This window comes from Pteronotus mesoamericanus, unplaced genomic scaffold, assembly GCF_021234165.1.
Source record: "Pteronotus mesoamericanus isolate MK-2021 breed Mesoamerican mustached bat unplaced genomic scaffold, CSHL_Meso_final contig_20, whole genome shotgun sequence".
Lineage (NCBI taxonomy): Eukaryota > Metazoa > Chordata > Mammalia > Chiroptera > Mormoopidae > Pteronotus > Pteronotus mesoamericanus.
The window spans coordinates 47,162,594-47,182,357 of record NW_026555085.1 but is presented as its reverse complement, the minus strand read 5'-3'; the positions used below and the strand labels follow the sequence as shown (position 1 = coordinate 47,182,357).

Below are 19,764 nucleotides of genomic sequence, written 5' to 3'. Positions count from 1 at the left end.
ATCAAATCATGACTTTCATTTCTAATCATTATGCGACATTTAAACAATCAAACACTAATGTGTTGAAACTTCATTTTTAAAAAAGATTTTATTTTTAGAGAAAAGGGAAGGGAGGGAGAGAAACATGGATGTGAAAGAGAAACATCTATTGGTTGCCTCTTGCATGCACCCTGACCGGGACCGAACTCGCCACCTAGGCATTTCCCTGATGGGGAATAGAACCTTTTGCTTCGCAGAATGATGCCCAACCAACTGATCCATACCAGTCAGGGTGAAACTTCCTTTTTTCTTTTTTTTTGATGCCCATAACAGTTCATTTTTAGTTAATGATCACCTCCTGCCCCCACCTTCCTCTTATTCTTCAATGATTGGTTTTCCTTTTATTTCATCCTTGATTTTCTTCTTGTATTTTACATACCCATTCTCAGTGATCTTATCCACACCATAGACCTCTTCCATAGTTGACTATATATTGATTATTCTTGAATCTGCCACTCCAGCTAGACCTCTCTGTGAAGCTCTTTACCATTACTTAGAAATCCTTCTAAGTCCCACAAAAACCTTAAACTTAGCATGTCCATCTGTACTTAACTCATTGCCTTGGCTGTAAGATGATATAAACTCCTCTACTTCCTAACCTAGTAAATGGTACCACTGCCCAATTAATTATCCAAATCAGAAAACAAAGACTCCTTTTAAATCTTTTCTCACAGTATATGATAGTCATTCACCCCTCAGATTGCAGATTGTACCTTCACTGTCTCTTCAGTCCGCCTTTCCTCCTTATCACCATCGCCATGACCTTTGTAACTCAGACTCGGTATCTCACACGTAAATTACTGAAATGGCTTCCTTATTGATTTTCTTACTTCATTGCTGCTTCCTCTGTATTTTCTATTGAGCTGCCATTGGCGTGGATTGTTTGAAACCTGGTAATTTTATTGCCATGCTTAAAATTTTTTAATATCTCCCTATTGTCCTTCTAATTTATTTAGTACGGTATACAAGTTTCTTCAGAATTTTGACCCTCTCATTTGGAATTACTTTCTTATCGTATTTCATGCTTTGGCTGTTCAGATTCATTTATAGTTTGCTGTATGTGCTATTTTGATTCATAAATTTACATTTGTACAAATTGCACCTGTCTGCAATTCCCTTGTATCATTGTTTATTGAGAATTGTTCATTGACTAAAGTTTTTGTTCTAAATATTAATGATCATTTTGTTTAAGTGTAGAAATAGGTGATTTGGCTCAATTGATAGTAACTCTACGATACTGGTTTTCAAAATTTTTTAAGTAGCAAAAACCTGTTTAGGAAAGAAAATTTACCCAATCACAGAAATGAGATGAAAACGATATTTTATTGGTATACTTTTAAAAGTGTGTGCAATTTATAGCATTTTCTATAAAGCCAATTGCTGAAAACAAAGCAATGTTGATGAACAGTAACATTTGGAATTTGTTATTAAAGCCAGTTGCAGACTTGTACTATCATCTTACTTTAACATCTAATTTAAAAAAAAATCAGCATTATGTAGGCATGGCTTATGTATATAGTAAACTGCATTCATTTGAGGTGTACAATTTGATGAGTTTTGACGGAGATACCCACGTAACCACAATCAAGATTTGGAGTATTTGCATCTTTTGTCCCTTTGTGTCCATCCTTTCTTCCACCCTTAGTTGTAAATTAAGCAATCGCTTTCTACTTTCTGTCGCTATAGATTAGTTTGCATTTTCTAGAATTTTAAAAATGAAACATATACCTATAATTTAAAGTGTACAATATATTAATTTGATAGATTTGTACACTGTAATATGATTGCCATTATAATGATAATTAGTGCCTCTATCATGGAATATAATTATTTTTTATTTTAGTGGTTGGAATAATTAAGTTCTAGTTTCTTAGCAAGTTTGATTATTGTGATAAAATGTCGTTTATATTCACTATACTGTGCATTACATTTCTAGGTCTTATTTTGCCAGTTTGTACCCTTAAACATCTGTTTCATACCACACTCAGTATCCCCTGGTAACTCCTATTTTACTCTCTATTTTTATGAGTTTGTCTTTTGTTTTAAGATTCCACGTGTAAGTGATTATCATACATGACTTGTCTTTTGCAGTCTGATTTATTTTCTTAGCATAATGTGGTCAAGGTCCATCTATATTGTCACAAATAGCAGAATGTCCACATCTTTCCATTCATCTGTTGATAAGCACTTAGGTTGTTTCCGTATCTTGGCTATTTTGACTAATGCTGCAATAAACATGGGAGTTTATATATCTCTTTGATATCCTGTTTTTATTTTCTTTGGGTATATACCCAGAAGTGGAATTTCTGGATCATGTGGCAGATCTGTTTTTAATTTTCTGAGGAACCCTCGTGTTTTCTATGGTGGTTAAACCAATTTACATTTTTACTAGCAGTGTACAAGGGTTCCCTTTTCTCCACATTCTGTCAACACTTTTGTCTTCTTGCTTGTTGACAGCCATTCCAGCAAGTGAGTGATAGCTCATGTGATTTTGATTTGCATTTCTCTGATGATTAATGATGTTAAGCGTCTTTTATTATATGTGTTGGCCATTTGGATGTCTGGAAAAATGTCTATTCAGATACTCTGTTTTTTAATTTGATTTTTCTTTATTATTGAGTTTTATGAGTTCTTTATATATTTTGTATACTAGCCCCTTATATAATATATAGTTTGCAAAAATATTCATTCTATAGGTTTTTTTTTTCATTTTAATTGTTTCTTTTGCTAGGCAGAAGCTTTTAAGTGTAATATAGTCCCATTAGTTGATTTTTGCTTTGGTTGTTTGTGCTTTTGGTATGAAATCCAAAAAACCCCCCATTATGCTTTTGTTGTGCAATCTAAAAAATCAGTGTCGTGTAGCTTCTTCCTTACATTTTCTTTTCTGTTTTATTTGTTTTTAATCCTCACCCGAGGACATTTTTTCATTGCTTTTTAGAGGGAGAGGGAGAGAGAAAGGGTAAGAAAGAGAAAGAGAAAGAGAAAGAGAAACAGAGAAAGAGAAAGAGAAAGAGAAAGAGAAAGAGAGAGAAACATCACTGTGAGGGAGAAACAGCAATGGGCTGCCTTCTCATATGCATCCCCACTGGAGAGTGAACCCACAGCTTGGGTAGGTGCCCTGACTGGGAATTGAACCTGCAACCCTTTGGTCTAAGGGATGATGTTCCAATCAACTAAGCCACACTGGCCAGGTCCCTTATATTTTCTTTTAGGAGTTTTATCATATCGATCGTAGGTTTAAGTCTTTGACCCGTTTCAAGTTAATTTTTGTCAGTAGTGTAAGATAGGGGTCAAGTTTCATTATTCTGTATATGTTTATCCAGTTTTCTGAGCACTATTTGTTGAGGAGATCCTTTCCCCCATTGAGTGTTCTTGGCTCCCTTTTTGAATATTAGTTGACAGTATATGCAGGTGCAGGGGTTTAATTCTGGGCTCTCTATTCTGTTCCATTGGTCTATGTGTCTGTTTTTATGCCAGTATCATACTGTTTTTTATTGCTACAGCTTTGTAGTATAGTTTGAAATCAGGAAATGTGATACCTCCGGTTTGTTCTTTTTTCTCAAGATCGCTTTGGTGATTCAGGTTCTTTTCTGGTCCCATACAAATTTTTGCATTTTATAGAGTGTTATATAAATGAAATTATATATATGAATTTTTCCTGGCTTCCTTTACACAGCATAATGGTTTTGAAATCATCCTCATTGTATTTATGAGTAATTTGTTTCATTTTATGACCAAATAGTATTCACTGCATGGATAATATAACATGTTATCCCTTCATATGATGATTGACATTTGGGTTGCTTACAGTTTTTGGCCATTATAAATAAAGTTGCTAGGCACGTTTGTCTTTGTGTTGCTGTGAACATTCATCCTTTTTTTTTTTTTAAATCCTCATGTGAGGTTATGTTTTTATTGATTTTAGAAAGAGAGAAGGGGGGGGAGAAAAGGAGAGAGAGAGGGAAGAGAGAGATGCACACAGACACATCAGTATGAGAGAGAAACATTGAATGGTTGCCTCCTACATGCACCCCGAGCGGGATCAAACCTGCAGCCTTGGTATGTGCCCTGACCAGGAATTGAGCCCTCAACTTTCTGGTGTACCAGTTGATGCTCCAACTAACTGAGCCACCTGGCCAGGGCTGTGGACATTCGTCTTTACGTAAGTCTTTGAAGCACATGTTTTTATTTTTCTTGGATAAATAACTAGGATCAGAATGTCTGGGTCATTTGATATAGGTGTATGTTTAACTTTTTAAGGAAATTCCCAACTATTTTCCAAAGTGATCATGCCATTTACATTTCTGCCATCAGTGAATGAGGAGGGTTCCAGCTCTTCTGCATCCTCACTTACATGTGGCATGGTCAGTCTCTTTGATTTTAGTTGTTCTAATTAGTATGTAGTGGAATCTCATTGTGGTTTTAATTTGTGTTTTCCAGAGAATTCATGATGTGGATCATCTTTTTATGTGCTTCTGTTTGCTTATGTTCTTTTGCAAGGTGTCTATTCAAATCTTTTGCCAAGTTTTTACAAAATTGAGTTTTTTGTATTACTGAGCTGTCAGAATTCTTTATATATTCTGGATACAAGTTCTTTGTCAGATACATTTATTGTAGATTTTTCCTGTGACTGGTGTTTTCATTTTCTCAATGGCATCCTTTTTTCCCCCTTTCATTAAATTTATTGGGGTGATACCGGTTAACAAAATTATACAGGTTTCAGGTGTACAATTCTACAACACAGTATTTGTTCACTGTGTTGTGTTTTCACCGCCCCAGTCAAGTCTCCGTCCATCACTATTTATCCCTCCACCACCTCCCTCCCCTCTCCTCCCGGCAACCACCACCCTTAGTGGCATCTTAAAAAGAGGAAAGTTTACTATTTTAAAGTAGTCCAATTTATCAATATTTTTTTCATGTTTTATCTAAGAAATCTTTTCCTACATTAAGGTTGCAAAGATTTTCCCTGGTATTTTCTTCTAGAAGTTTTGTTTTCTAAAAAATTTTTTAAAACTAATTAATTATTTTTAAAATTTTCACCTGAGGACATGCTTATTGATTTTAGAGAGAAGTGAAGGGAAGGAGAGAAGGAGAGAAACATTGATTGGTTGCCTCTCATACACGCTTCAGCCAGGGACCAAACGTGCAACCTAGGCATGTGCCTTGACCCAGAAATCAAAACTGTAACCTTTTGGTTTACCTGATGACGCTCCAACCAACTGAGCCACGTGGACCAGGGCCGTAATTTTAACTCTTAGTTATTTCTTATTTGACTTAGGTTGTACTCTATCAGAATGCTTTATATACACAGAAAAGAGTAGTTTGTAAAAGGTAACATTAAAAAGAAAGACAGCCTGGCTGGGTAGCTCAGTTGGTTACAGCGTTGTCCTGATACAGCAAGGTCGTGGGTTCAATCCTGGATCAGGACACATATAAGAATCAACCAATGAATGCATAAATAAGAGAAATGACAAATCAGTATTTCTCTTTTTCTCTCTGCCCCCGTCCCATCCTCTCCCCGCCGCCCTTGTCCTCTCTAAAAATAAAAAAATAAAAAATAAAAAAAGGAAAAACATAGTCTTAAATGTTTCTACCATTAAAAAGGGATAACAAGGGATTCATTTTGAGGTTTGCAGAAGAATGAGTTAATCTGGCAGTAATGTTATCATGTTGGTAGTGTCCATCAAGCTGTTACTACTTTTTCAAAGTAGTTCAAATGGCTTAAAATGCAGACATTTTTGGAATTTTTGAAGCTCATTTGCAGCTTTTCAGAATATAGAGGTAGGACCACACTGATCTCAAATTTATGTCTTGAAAAAAAGGTTTAAGAAAAATAAATTTGTTTTTCTCAGGAGGTTTTTATTCTAAAAGTTTTTTTTTTTTAAAGATTATAAGTCAGTGTAAAGATATATTCAGCTGGTTTCTAGAGAATTTCAAAGTAGTTTTATTTTTATTGTACTGTATATCCATCAGTAGCCAATTATTTTCTGTGTCCACTCAGGATGTGTGTGTGTGTGTCCATCCTTAGGGTTGTGTATTTGATGAAAATATCTCCTCATTTAAAATGTTTGAAATCTTTTAGTTTTGAGTGAAATCTTTAGATCCTAGAGACAATTTGTAACTAATAAATAAATATATATTAAAGTAAATCAATGTATATTACATTTAACTTCTAGCTAGTGCTATAAATTAGATTCTGAGCAACTTAAACTGACAAGTCACTAATAGTTTTAAGAGAGGGGTGAGTTTTTAAAAACGCAGTTATTTTATAAAATGATTGAAATGTTTTGATTCCAGATTGGAATTTTAAAGTAAGATGTGGCCTTTGAAGTGATTTATTAATTTTAAAACAATAATGCTACTTTATTTTCCAGGTGTTCACTGCACCCACGGTTTCAATCGCACCGGTTTCCTCATATGTGCCTTTCTGGTAGAGAAAATGGATTGGAGGTATTTGTTTCTTGTTGCAGTGGAAAAAGACATATTTAGTAATTGAGAAAATAAATTTTATTGATTTTTTTTTAAGTTTTGGCACTCTACATTGCCAAAGTTTTGGCAAAGTCATGATTGATATAATTTGAATTTGTTTTAATTTTAGATTTGGTTACTCTTAGAATACCATTCATTACATGGTGTTTTGATATTAAGTAGCACTTTGAATGCTTACAATTTCATATACCATGTATTTTCTTTTGCAGATGTTTTTTTACTAATCAGAGACAAGTTCTCCCAATATTTTGTGTTTGTATTTACCTTTGGAAGTTATTGTTGTTCTTTTCATTTTCAGCAGTACCTTTTTATAGCTGTTAAGTACTAGGAAAAGCTTATAATGCTGTATGGAAAAGGTTTTTTTGGGACAGAGTTGCTTTATTTAAACCAATCAGAGTGTTTGTATTGAACACCCATTATTAGTGAAATACCTTTTTAGATCCTGAGACATTAGAACTTCAGTTACTAAAAAATTCCTGAGAGAAGGGGTTATTACTAACTGAATTTTCTCATTATTTTGTTTACTAAGCCTTTCTACACAATAGGCCCTCTCTAATGTAATAAGCTGAAGTACACATCCGATTATATATTTTATTTCCCTGTTCATGCATCCTCAGTGGGTTTCTTCTGCATGCACTTCTAGCACAGTGTTTCTGGCCTTTCATGTGCTCTACCCCAGGGATTTTCAACCTTTTTCATCTCATGGCACACACAAACTCATTACTGAAGTTCTGCAGCACACCACAATATATGTTATATTTTTTGTTGGTCTGACAAAAAAAAAAATAGGTATAATTTTGATTCATTCACATTGGATGGCTGTTGTTGTGTTGGCTGTTGTCATCTTTTAACTTGACAATCTAAGGGAAAAGAGATCAGTGTCCCAGGCTAAATAGTCAAGTGTCGCATGTTTTAAACATTCTTGTGGCCCAGCAGTGTGCGTGGGCATGCCAGTTGAAAATCACTGCTGTTCACAGTCACCCCAGAGTCCTGTGTCAGATTCAGCCTATGGTTAAGCCTTCCTCTGATGACCTGTTCACATATTGCCTGGGTTTGTTGAAAGTTCTTGAAAAACCAGCATGTTTTTTACTTTCATTGATGTTGCTATTCACATTTCTTTGACTGATGTTTTCCCTCAGAATCAGACCTCGGCCTTTAAAGCTTTATTTCAATTTTTCCCATACTCTACCCAGGTCTCTTCTGTACACTCATTGCAATTTACCTCTAGAGTTTAGTAATTATCGACGTACCTTACGTTAAAACTGTTTCAGAATGAATTTGTCCCTTAAGAGATTGAATGCCTTAAGAGTGGAACAGTGATTTGTCTGTTTTATCAATCTCTGTATACTTTTCTCTGTATACTTTGTATGGTGCTTTAAATATAGTAAGTTTTGAAAAATCTGCGTAAGTGGAGAATAGTGAGGAAATGGCATGGTGTTTGTTTTCCATAGTATTGAAGCAGCAGTTGCCACTTTTGCTCAAGCCAGACCACCAGGAATTTATAAGGGTGATTATTTGAAAGAACTTTTTCGTCGCTATGGTGATATAGAGGAGGCACCACCCCCACCTCTATTGCCAGATTGGTGTTTTGAGGATGATGAAGATGAAGATGAGGATGAGGATGGCAAAAAGGAATCAGAGCCTGGATCAAGTGCCTCCTTTGGCAAAAGAAGAAAAGAACGGTTAAAACTGGTAATGTTTAAAAATACTATAGTCCTTTTTTCTTCAGGTTTAAGAAAATGGAATGCTGACCATGTTTGTTTTACTGGATTTGTGAGGATCTATTTCTAAAGGGTTCTTGATAGCCATGAGTCTTTGCCTTTTCTGCAAGAAAAGTTTGTTATGCAAATCACCCTGTTTTTGTTTCTTAGGTAAATCAAAGGACTCTTAGACATTAGATTGAGAACTTAGTCTTTCTTTGCAAAGTATTGTGCAATTACAACCAAATATCTAGTAAAAATTTTACTAATGCCTTACAGAATTGTCACAGAGTTAAAAAAAACTTTTACATATAGATTCTGCTCCTTCCCATGGGTGGTACTTTCATATTTTCTGTAAAGTTGAACTGAGATGACACTTCTGTGGCCAACTCCTATTAATCTTCTAGAATAAAAGGTCTAACTAAGAACATTGGATGTTATCTCTTTTCTTGGGGGAATAAATATACTGAGAAGAGGAGTACTGGTTGTACTCGTATATATGCAAATATATGGTATAGGCCAAAGGGAAAGTTAGGGAAAGTGTAGAGGTAATTAAGTGTAATAAAGTTAATAATTAAGGCGTGTGGGAATCATGGTTGAGTGGTAAACACCACAGCTCATTAGTAGACAGTGATTCACAAGCACGGGAGAAAATGCCTTATATTTATCTAACTCATGTAATACAGTCATTTTGGGCTTTAAGTGAAAGTCCTTTGTTTGAAAAACATTGTTTTAATATGTGTTTACGCATTTCAAACTTCAAAACTCTAAGCCCATTGAAAAGTATAAATTGCTTTGAAACACACAAATAATTTCAAAAATAGTTTATTATTCTTTTAGTCTAACTCATTTTTTTCCTGGATTTAGATACCAGAAATTACTGTATCACATACCTAGAAAAATAGGAATCACATTCTAAGGGAAGTCTAAGAGCATAACGTAACATAATATAATGTACAGATGATTTTATTTTTATGATATCGTTTTTGTAAGGGATTTTTTTTATAAGGGGTATAGTTTGTAAGGGAGTATTTTTTCAGAATAACAATCATGAGAATATGCTTAGTGTGTTTTTGAATTATGATATAGTATTTGGATGTGTAGAAGATTTTAAAACAAAGAATTATGATTTTGCAAAATGGGGTAAAGTTTGCTTATTTTCTTTTTTTGCCAGCAGAAGGTATCTTAAAAATGACATTTATTTTATAATATCTAGTACTATTAAATCCCTTTAGTTGCAAATGAGCTCAAGCAGCGTTAAGAGAAAAATAGTCAAGATGGGCATATTCTTCTATGGAAAATAAATAATATTTAAAATAAAATCCCAAGCCTAGTTACTTCTGTTTTGTTTTGTCAGTTACTAAGAGGGATATTTTAAAAATTCCCCACTATGATTGTGGATTTACCTGTTTCTCTTTGTAGTTGTGTCATGTTTACGTCATATATTTTGGACTATGGGTACAACTATGTGTAAAAGATTATGTTTACAGCGTCTTAGCATTGTAAAACATCTGATTTAGTATGATTGCACAAATTTCTTTTGGATAGTGTTTGTATGGAATATTTTTTTCCCATCCTTTTACTTTCAACTTTTATTTGTCTGTTATTTAAGATGTGTCTCTTACAAGCATCATGTTAGGTTTTATTTATCTAACCAACAGTTTTTATCTTATTGGAGTTTTTAGTCCATGTACCAATGTACATTTATTTTGCGGATTTCTTTATTTCAGATTTAAACTCATCTTACTTGGGTTTTTTTTTGTTTATTTGTCTCATTTGTGTATATTCCTTTCCTCTTGCCTCATTTATACTCATTTATATTGTTTGTTTATTTTTTAGTCTATCACCCTCACCCATTGCTTGTTATTTATACATTTCTTTACTGTTTTTTTAGTGGTTACCCAAGGTTTTAGTATGCATCTTTGACTTGTTAAATTGTGGTATGTATTAGTACTTTTGCCACCTTTTAGATGATTCAGGAATCTTAGGACCTTTGATTCCATTTACCTCTTCCTGCCTTTCTGGTATTGTGTATTTTAATTCTATAAAAATTAAAAAACTTCATAAGATATCATCATTATCTTTATTTTATATAGGTAATATTCATTAGATATACCCATGTATTTATCCTTTCTGGTGCTCTTCATTCTTTCATGTATTTTTGTGGTTCCTTTTGTATGGTTTTCCTTCTGACTGAAGAGTTCTCTTTAGTATTTTCTTTAATGTGGGTCTGCTTTGACATATTCTCTCAGTAGTTGTGTGAAAATGTCTTTTTTTTTTTTTGGTTGTCATTTTGAAGTATATGTCTATGGAGTATAGAATCCCGAGTTGGCACTTTGAAGATAGCTTTTCATAATTCATTTCTGTTGAGAAATTGCTTCTTTGAAAGCAATATCTTTTATCTTTTTGTTTTTGATTTTCAGCAGTTTTGCTATGTTTCTCTTTGTAGTTTTCTTTGTATTGGATTGGCCAAAATGTTCAGTTAGTTTTTTTATGGAGGATGGCTCCAGTAGCTCTTAGATGTCTTCTTCAGTCAAAACAATTTTTTTAGATTGTATTGTGACAACTCTCATATCAGTGTGCATTTAAAAAAAAACCTTTTCAAAATTAGTGAGTTTTTGTGTAGCCATTTTAATATTGAAGATGGAAGAAAATAAACTTTATTATTTTAAGAAAGGTAAAAATGCAACTGAAATGCAAAAAAAGATTTGTGCAGTGTATGGAGAAGATGCTGTGACCGATTAAACTTGTCAAAAGTTGTTTGCAAAGTTTCTTGGTACTGTTGACATTTTGGCCAATTAAATCTTTGAACTGGGGCTGTCTTATATACTGGAAGGTGTTTAGCAGCAACTCCTGCCCTTTACCCACTAGAAGCCAACAGTGGGAGGTAGCGGACATACTCAATATCCAAATCAATAGTTATTGGTGAAAATGGAAAATGTGTCTTTTGTTTTATGGAAAAAACTAAATGGAATTTTTGGCCAACCCTCTATTTATCCTGTTTCCTGTTTATAGTGATTCTAGAATCTGTGGTTGAATTTTTTAAATACTAGTTTTAGATAATTCTTGGCTATTATTCTCTTCAAATACTGTTTCATATCCATTGTTCCTCTCTCCTCCTGGGACACAACGAATAGACTTTTTAAAGAAGGTCTCGTACGTTCTTTTCTGTATTTTCCATCCTTTTGTTTCATTTTTCAGTCTGGATATTTTCTTTTGACCTATCTTCCAGTTTATTAATACCCTCTTCAGCTTTGTGAAAGCTGCTATTAAATGCATCCATTTCAGTTATTTTACATTCACTTCTGGAATTTCATTTGAGTTTTAAAATCATTTTCAGCCCTGGCTGGTGTGGCTGAGTGGATTGAGTGCCAGCCTGCAAACCAAAGGGTCACCGGTTAGATTCCCAGTCAGCGCACATGCCTGGGTTGTGGGCCAGATCACCAGTAGGGGGTGCTAGAGAGGCAACCACACACTGATGTTTCGCTCCCTCTCTTTCTTCCTCTCTTCCCCTCTCTAAAATAATATAAAATCTAAAAAAAAAAATAGTTTTCAGTTCTTTGTTGGAATTCTTCAACTTGTCTTACAGGTTTTCAAATTTATTAATCTCAGTTATTTTAAAGCCTCTGTTGATAACTGTAATATGTTAATCACCTGGATCTTTTTGTTTTTCTTCTTATATCCTTTGATTTCTAGTCAATTGTAGGTTTTTTTTGTTTTTGTTTACATACCTAGATATTTCTGTTTACTAGATATTACGAAAAATTGTGGAAATAATTTGAGACTATGTATCATGTTATTTTCCTTCAGAGAAGACTTACTTTTGCTCCTGCACCGAACTAGGAGTTGAACATCTTAACTCAGTCAAGGACTGAACTGTTTAGAAGCTAGGCTTTAGTTTGGGGAGGCTGGTCTGTTTTTGTTTCACCATAATTCCTAGAGTGTAGCCTTTTGGGGATCCTAACCGAAAGCCTAATTGAACCTGTCCTCCTTGTTTCATCATTCTTCTGATATTGCTGAAAGCTGTATTCAGCTTCTTAGCCTCTCAGCTACTATTTTTGAAGCAGTGCCTATAGAGGAAAATTCTAGAGAAGGAAAAGTTATAACGTCTAGCTCACTTTTCTGGACTTTCCTTCCCTCTGAATTCTTGGTCCTTCAAGTCTTTTCTCCGTTTCTAAGTCTTCAATGTCTTTAATAGGCGCAAAAGATGTTTTATCTGGTTTTTTTTTTCATGGCTACAAAATTGGTCTAAATAAGCTAGTCTGTCACCACCAAAAGAAGAAATATTCCCTTCTCTGTTTTTGGAGAAGGTAGTTAGGTTTGATTTCTCTCTTTTCCCCCTTTAATTTTCTTTATTTTCACACATTAAAGAGTGAAACACACTATATAGATGGTTTTTCAGAGTAGAGTACACACAGGTCTATTCAGACCCCTCTCAGTATTGCCAGCATGCTAAGTGTTGCCCAAGATGGCGGCTATTACCATGTAGCCAGTGTATTGATTTAAATGTATTTGCAAGCAGCCCTCGGCATGGAAGGTTCATTCCATTCTGTTCAATTCCATTAGGTAAATGGCATTGGCGTTTATATTTACAGACTTGAATTGTATTGATCATGAGCAGTTCTGATGTACATCTGAAACCCGCTGATGGGAGTCTTGGTCTCAGTTTAAAAAGGGAGGGCCCAACTGCGGCAGGCTGCTGCCGGGAACTTGTCATCCTGCCCCGCAGGAACATTTGCTGCGGTGGCACATTTCGACCTTTCTAGAAGGGTTAAGCCAAGTAGGTGTCCTTTTCACCATCAACTTGATCCAAATACTCTTTCTTATCAGACTGTTGATGGATTTCTTGATAACTGGGACCCATGGCTTGAACCTCGAGGTTGCATTAGCCCTTCCCTAAGCAACTGCGTGTTCTTTAGGACCTTCCTCGCATCCTTGCATCCTTACAATTGCTGCCTGAATTAGCAGTTTGTGGCCTTCCCTAATACTTTGTTTTTTAATGATTTTATTTACTTTTAGAGAAAGGGAAAGGGAGGGAGAGAAGGAAAGAGAGGGAGAGAAACATCAGTGCGAGAGACACATTAATCAGTTGCCTCTTGCATACCCCTAACTGGAGACCTGGCCCGCAACCCAGGCATGTGCCCTGACTGGGAATGGAACCAGTGACCGATACTAGCCAGGGCATTCCCCAATATTTTCATGTGCGGTTTCTTTTTCTTGCTTCTGTTCAGTTTATATTGGCATGTTGATGTTGACCCTTACTTTCTTATTTTTATAACCAAGGTACAATTTTATTAAGGTAATCTGGTTTAAATCCAACTCACCAACATTTGCATTTTCGTTTTTCAAGATCAGTAACTTTGACTTAAGTAAAGTCTGTAGGACTTGTGCCAAAATGTCCATGTTGCTTTGGGTGTTGTCCTTCAGCGTCTGCACAGTGCAGGTGTCTACTGCGTGTGCTGAAGCAGGGTCGCAGTCTGGAGTGTAGACGCCTTTGAGTCCCCCACCCCTCCCCTCCCACATAAAAGAAACGGAGGCGAATTTAAACACATGGAAAACACCCAGAAATATATCGCTTAAGTTTGAAGCATGTAAGACAAAGTGTGCCTTTACTTTTTTACTTAATGATTGCAGAAGGAAATAAAGGAAGATTAAAAAATAAAAAAAGAAATTGAGGCACTGTAGAAAAGATAAAGGAAAAAGAAAAATAAATGGATGACGCATTTACTAGAAGGTCGGAATTTTAACAGACTCTGTAGTTGTTAAATCTGTACTGAGGCTCAATATTTACTTGTTCTGTTAAATTAAAAATATTTAGTTTGCTCAACTGCATAGACTTATTAAAATAGTTCTGTAGTAATATTGGGGAAAAGTGCTTGGTTGAATATTGATTATATTTCTAATGTTTTAGTCCTTTTTAGTATTTGTTAGAAAAAGAAGTAATGTTTGTGTTTTTAGGAGTAATTTATGCTAATTTGACCCTTGCTTTTCAGAAATCATTATTGATTTCTTAACTTTGCTTGGGAAATACATGCTTATAAGTAAAGCCAGATATCTTCTTCATGTGAAACTAGTACCTTCAGAATACAGATGCTGAACATTGAACTCATAATTCTTTCTTTTTAATTTGTATAAACCTATACTTTTATAAGAATATTGAAGTTATTTGTGTATCTCAACGACTCAACATGGTAAAAAAAGTCTTAAGTACCTGTTTTAGCTTTCCTTTAAAATTCCTTCTTTTCTTTTTTCTTTCTCCCCTCCCTTCCTCCCTCCTTCCCTTCCTTTGTGATTATTTTTTAATGGTAGAAATGATTCTTACACAGAAATTCCCCTCCCTCTTTCCCTCCCTCCTTCCCTCCCCTTCTTTCTTTCCTTTCTCCCTCCCCCCTCCCCCCTTCCCTTTTTCTTTTACTTTCCTTCTGCTGAGTTCATGCCTGGGCCATAAGTTTTTGTGTCTTCAGTTTCTTCTGAGATATCTTTTTCTTCTGTGCAACCTCCTCTTCTGGTTTAGGAACAATTGGCTCTTTTTCAGTAAAGATCCTCTCAGTGGGGCATAATCTGCCCATGAACGAAGTTCTAACACTGCATCTTGGGAGCTTTGTTCCCCTAGATGTGCTCCATGACCAGAGAACTTATATCTAACCCCCTAAGTTCCTTAACTCTTGGTGTTTTTAAGCATGTGCAGCAAAAATTCTTTTTGGGCCACAGACCCTGTGTCCAGCCCTACTTTTTGGCCTGGGCGCATCTACCAACTCCACCATTGTCAGGACACATGGCACACATTGCTTCTGTAAAGTGACATCCCTCAGATACCTGGTGGCTTTTTGAATATGTATACCCCTGGTGCCTGGCCTGGGCAGTTCCATGAGTTGTTCTTAAAGTGAACACGAAGATTTGAACTTCTTGATTTGCATGATTTTGTGGGGCTTCCTGGGTCAAGTGAATAGTGAACCTTTTCCAGAGGTTACCTCTGGCTGCCCTTGGAAAGAACTAAAACATATTTCATTGGCGGGTAAAGAAAGGTGATGGTGTAATAGAGGGGAATGGTACTCTGATCCTTTGGCTCATGAAATCTCTAAAGTATGCTTATTGAACAAAAAGTAGACAACATATTAGATAACTATAATGTGATTCAGAATTAGGATCTGAATCAGTTGATTGGATTCAACTCAGAACTCTTATGTTTGACAGGGATGTATGTAGATTAAATATTGCATTTGTTTTTTTTCTTTCCCAAGTGGCTCAGGTTGCAAAACCTTTGCCGGAGGGTTGATCATTGCAGCTTGTAGACCATGCTTTTTATTCCCTAATTACGTTAACAGGTACAGTTGTTTAATGGATTTTTCTTGAGACTGATGCCAGCCTTCTTATGGGTCTGAAAGTAATTGTAGCATGAATTTAGACAGTTTTTTTAGTCTACAGAGTTTTTAGGAGTGTTCATTTGATTTATAAATTTTTTGTCTGCTTCACTTCTCTGCGATGTTTATACTTTAAAAATATGCTTGCTCTGAAATATAGTTAAGATGCTTTATGTAATGCTGACTTAAAGAATTTAGATTAAAAATTCGGTGATGAGTAATATATAGTTTTTATGTTGATACATCCAATAATTGTAGCTTAGCCACTTTGTTATACTCTTATCCTAGTTTACAAAAGTATATAGTGTGGGTATTTATCCCCTTAAAGTCTTTATTCAGTAAGTGATACAACTCCCCTCCCCTTCGCAAAATGAAAATCATTGGTGAATGACTTGTGTTCAAAGTTCTGTTTTTACCACTTGAATAAATTATATACAGTCTTTATTCCTTATACACTCATTTGTGAAATAAATATAACAATCTACTTTTCAGCTCAATTACAAGGATTAGAGAAAGTATAAGATGCCAGATAATCTGAGCTCTGAGTAGATGGTAGATAAGTTATTATTGCTGCTATGATTTCTGAATAGTGCCTATGGAATGCTTTAACAACATGATATAGACACTGGACTGTATATTTACATTGAAAATCATTTGCTGGATTAAGGAAAACTAGTGTACTCTCAGGGAAGTTTATAGAGCTTCCTGGAGACCATTTCTGTTTCATGTGTTTGCTCAGATTTGTGAAAATAAACGAATCTGTTTCTTAGTCTAAGCTTTGTAAATGGATTTGAACTCTAATACAATATATTTCTTTTCCTTTTATTTTAAGGGTGCTATTTTCTTGGAAGGTGTAACCGTTAAAGGTGTAACTCAAGTAACAACTCAACCAAAGTTAGGAGAAGTACAGCAGAAGTGTCATCAATTCTGTGGTTGGGAAGGGTAATAAATATTTTAATATTTTAAATAAAATTTATTCTTACTCTGAAATACATAACATTAAAAGCAAACATTAACATAGTTTCTTTGCTTCTAGAAATTGGTATGTTTACATAGAGTGCTTGAAGAGATGTCAAGTAAGAGTTTATCAGATTTTTTTCAAGAGAAGCAGTGTAATAAATGGACAGTTGTATCAAAAATTAGATGACTGATATCTTCCTAAAGGAATAGAAAGTTACTCTTTCACTATCTAGTACTTGTTTTGTGTTTTTGATTATACTGTTGCAGATTAACGTTTGGGTTGCCCTTCCTGTATTAAGGGAGAACAGGTGAAAATTGAATGTGTCACATTTTTCAGTTTTTCTGTAATCAAAAACCTGAGGGAATCAGCTTTAAATATGTTCTGCCCCCTACCATGAATGGAAATTATTTATTGGGCATTTCATGGGAGAGGATTCAAGAGAGTTCACTGTTCTTATCGGTTGCTCCCTGGTCTTGGTGTATGATCGTTTCTGTTGATCATTGCTATCTGTGGCAGAAATTGTGATACAGCCGGAACATGATGAAACAGGATTATTAACTTAAAAATTCCTTATTTAAATAACTTTTTGACTGGTCCATACAGATCAATCACCTAGAAATAATTTTAACTAAAAGCTGAAAATGATGGTGAAGTAATACTGATTTTAGTGTTGTGTTAAACCCTTGCCACTGCACTTTAATCATGATCCACATTTCTCCTGTTTTGTCACTTCTGGGCATTTTTTGGGGAGAAACTTGCCAGCCCTGCACAGTTATGCCAAGTTGGCAGTGTCATGATGAGGAATATGGGGTCTAAAATAATGTAAGATGACTAAAGCAAGATTTAAACTTCTTCCTGATTTAAAAGACTTGCCAACATACCTGCTTTACTATTTAGATCATATATATTAAAATTTAAAAATTAGCCCAGTAGTTATAGCAGTGGTGATTAGAATCTTGTTAACTTGAATTTTAAATGTCAAGAAAATGATAACTTTTTGTTAGCATCCTCGTGAAGTCTAATATTATTCCAATCGACCTTAATTTCATCATAGGGAGAACATTGAAATAAACGTGTGACTCCTGTGAGATTGGTTTCATATGTGTATTGCTTTTGTATGATACCAGCCATAATAGTAATAAAATACTCTTCTTTAAGGTCTGGATTCCCTGGAGCACAGCCTGTTTCCATGGACAAGCAAAATATTAAACTTTTGGAGCAGAAGCCATACAAAGTAAGCTGGAAAGCAGATGGTACTCGGTAAGTTTGACTTCTAAAATCAGTTATACAAATAACCCTAATGCTTGAAGAATATTCCTTTGTTGTTAGAAAAGGTTTGCACTCTGGCGAGTGTGAATTTCTGCCTTGAACAGCAAAATAAGACATATTTCAAATGCTGTATAGTTTTTGTTTTGGTAATAGTCTTAGCTAAGTAATACTCTCATTCTGCTAAATTTTTGGTTTTAGAGTTCTGTTAGTTTGACATAAGTATATACCAAATTTAAGTTTGAAAATATTTGTGCTTTTAGAATGTCTCCTGCTCACCACCTTGTTTTTAATGGTTGCTGGACACTTCTAAAATTAAGAGATGTGCTGCCAGTTTATAATTAAAAAATTACCAAGTCCTCCTGATTCATTTTACATTTTGTTTCTTGGAATAGCTTTTCTTTTTTCTCTTAATCCTTGCTAAGCCTTTTTGTAATTTTATACACTCGTAAGGTTGTTGCATTCTTAAAACAAGCTTACCTTCAAACTTCATATTCCTAAGTTTTAAAATATTTATTAGTATAAATTTTATGCTTCCTCAATAATATTTAACTTTTTCTGTTTTGTAATTCATATTTTTATAGCTTTGTTATATGTATTTAGCAAGTCTTTATTTAGCAAATGGTTATTATGGTAGTTGAAATAATTATTTTAACATATTAATATAGGCGTCCTATTGACTTCCTAATAAAGAAAATGTTTTAGAATAATTAGGAGTATATGTATATTTTAGTTTTTCTCCCAGTTTTATTGAGGTATAATTGACACATCATGTGTAATTTAAAGTATACAATATGTTGATTTGATACACTTATATATTGCAGAATTACTACCGTAGCATTAGCTAACACTGCTGTTACTAAATGTAGTGTGTTTTGCTGTGTATAATGTGCACCCACGTTTGTGGCCCAAACTTTTAGGAAAAATATCTTTTGCTTTAATTTTTAATTCTATTATTTATTTATTTATTTATATTTAGATAACTTGTTTTTTTGTATTAAAAGGGTATTATTTTGCATACAGATATCGTTATTGCTTTCTGGCTTACACTTTTTAAAAAGATTAAAGAAAATTTTTTCAAAAAAGATTTTATTTATTTATTTTTAGAGAGTGGAAAGGAGGGAGAAAGAGAGGGAGAGAAACATGTGTGGTTGCCTCTCATGTGTTCTCCCTCTGGGGACCTGGCCTGCAACCCAGGCATGTGCCCTGACTGGGAATTGACCCAGCAACCATTTGGTTCACAGGCTGGTGCTCAGTCCACTGAGCCACATCAGCCAGGGTTCTAGATTACACTTTTGATGCATAAGCATAAATAAAAAGAATTAAAAACACTTACATAGATACAGAATTAGTACTACCCATGTGTAATGTACATCCTTATTTTTTCCTCAAAAATTTGGGCAAAAAAGTGCGCATTATTCGTGGCAAAATACGGTAATTACCATTTTTTTAAAAGATTTTATTTATTTATTTTTAGACAGAGGGGAAGGAAGGGAAAAAGAGAGGGAGAGAAACATTAATGTTTAGTTGCCTCTTGCGTGCCCCCCACACTGGGGGCTGACCTGGCTGCAACCCAGGCATGTGCCCTGATAGGGATTCGAACCGCCAACCCTTTAGTTTGCAGGCTAGCGCTCAATCCACTGAGCCATATCAGCCAGGGCTCTTCTTTGTACTGAAAAAGTTTAAGATTTATTGTTGTACGAAGTGTATAATACAGTATAAGTAACTAAAACCACCATGCTGTACATTAGATCCCCAGAACTTACTTGTCTTACAACAGGGAGTTTGTATTCTTTGACCAACATCTCCCCATTTTCATCACCTCTCAGCCCCTGGTAACCACCATACTAGTATCTTTGACTTTGGCTTTCTTAGATTTTACATGTAAGTGATATCATACAATATTTATTTTATTAACATTCATAGTTAATACCTTACTGTATCTAAT

The 19,764-nt window shown here is 34.8% G+C and overlaps 1 protein-coding gene across 2 annotated transcripts in view; it reads left to right on the top strand.

The window, feature by feature from the left end:
• Positions 1–19,764, top strand: part of RNGTT (RNA guanylyltransferase and 5'-phosphatase) — a 245,740-nt gene that overhangs the window by 20,962 nt on the left and 205,014 nt on the right. For both annotated transcript variants that reach the window (XM_054569701.1, XM_054569700.1), the window contains exons 5-8: positions 6,414–6,489; positions 7,980–8,220; positions 16,422–16,531; positions 17,709–17,810. In XM_054569701.1, coding sequence (XP_054425676.1) covers positions 6,414–6,489; positions 7,980–8,220; positions 16,422–16,531; positions 17,709–17,810 — 529 coding nt within the window. The remainder of the gene's footprint in view (positions 1–6,413; positions 6,490–7,979; positions 8,221–16,421; positions 16,532–17,708; positions 17,811–19,764) is intronic.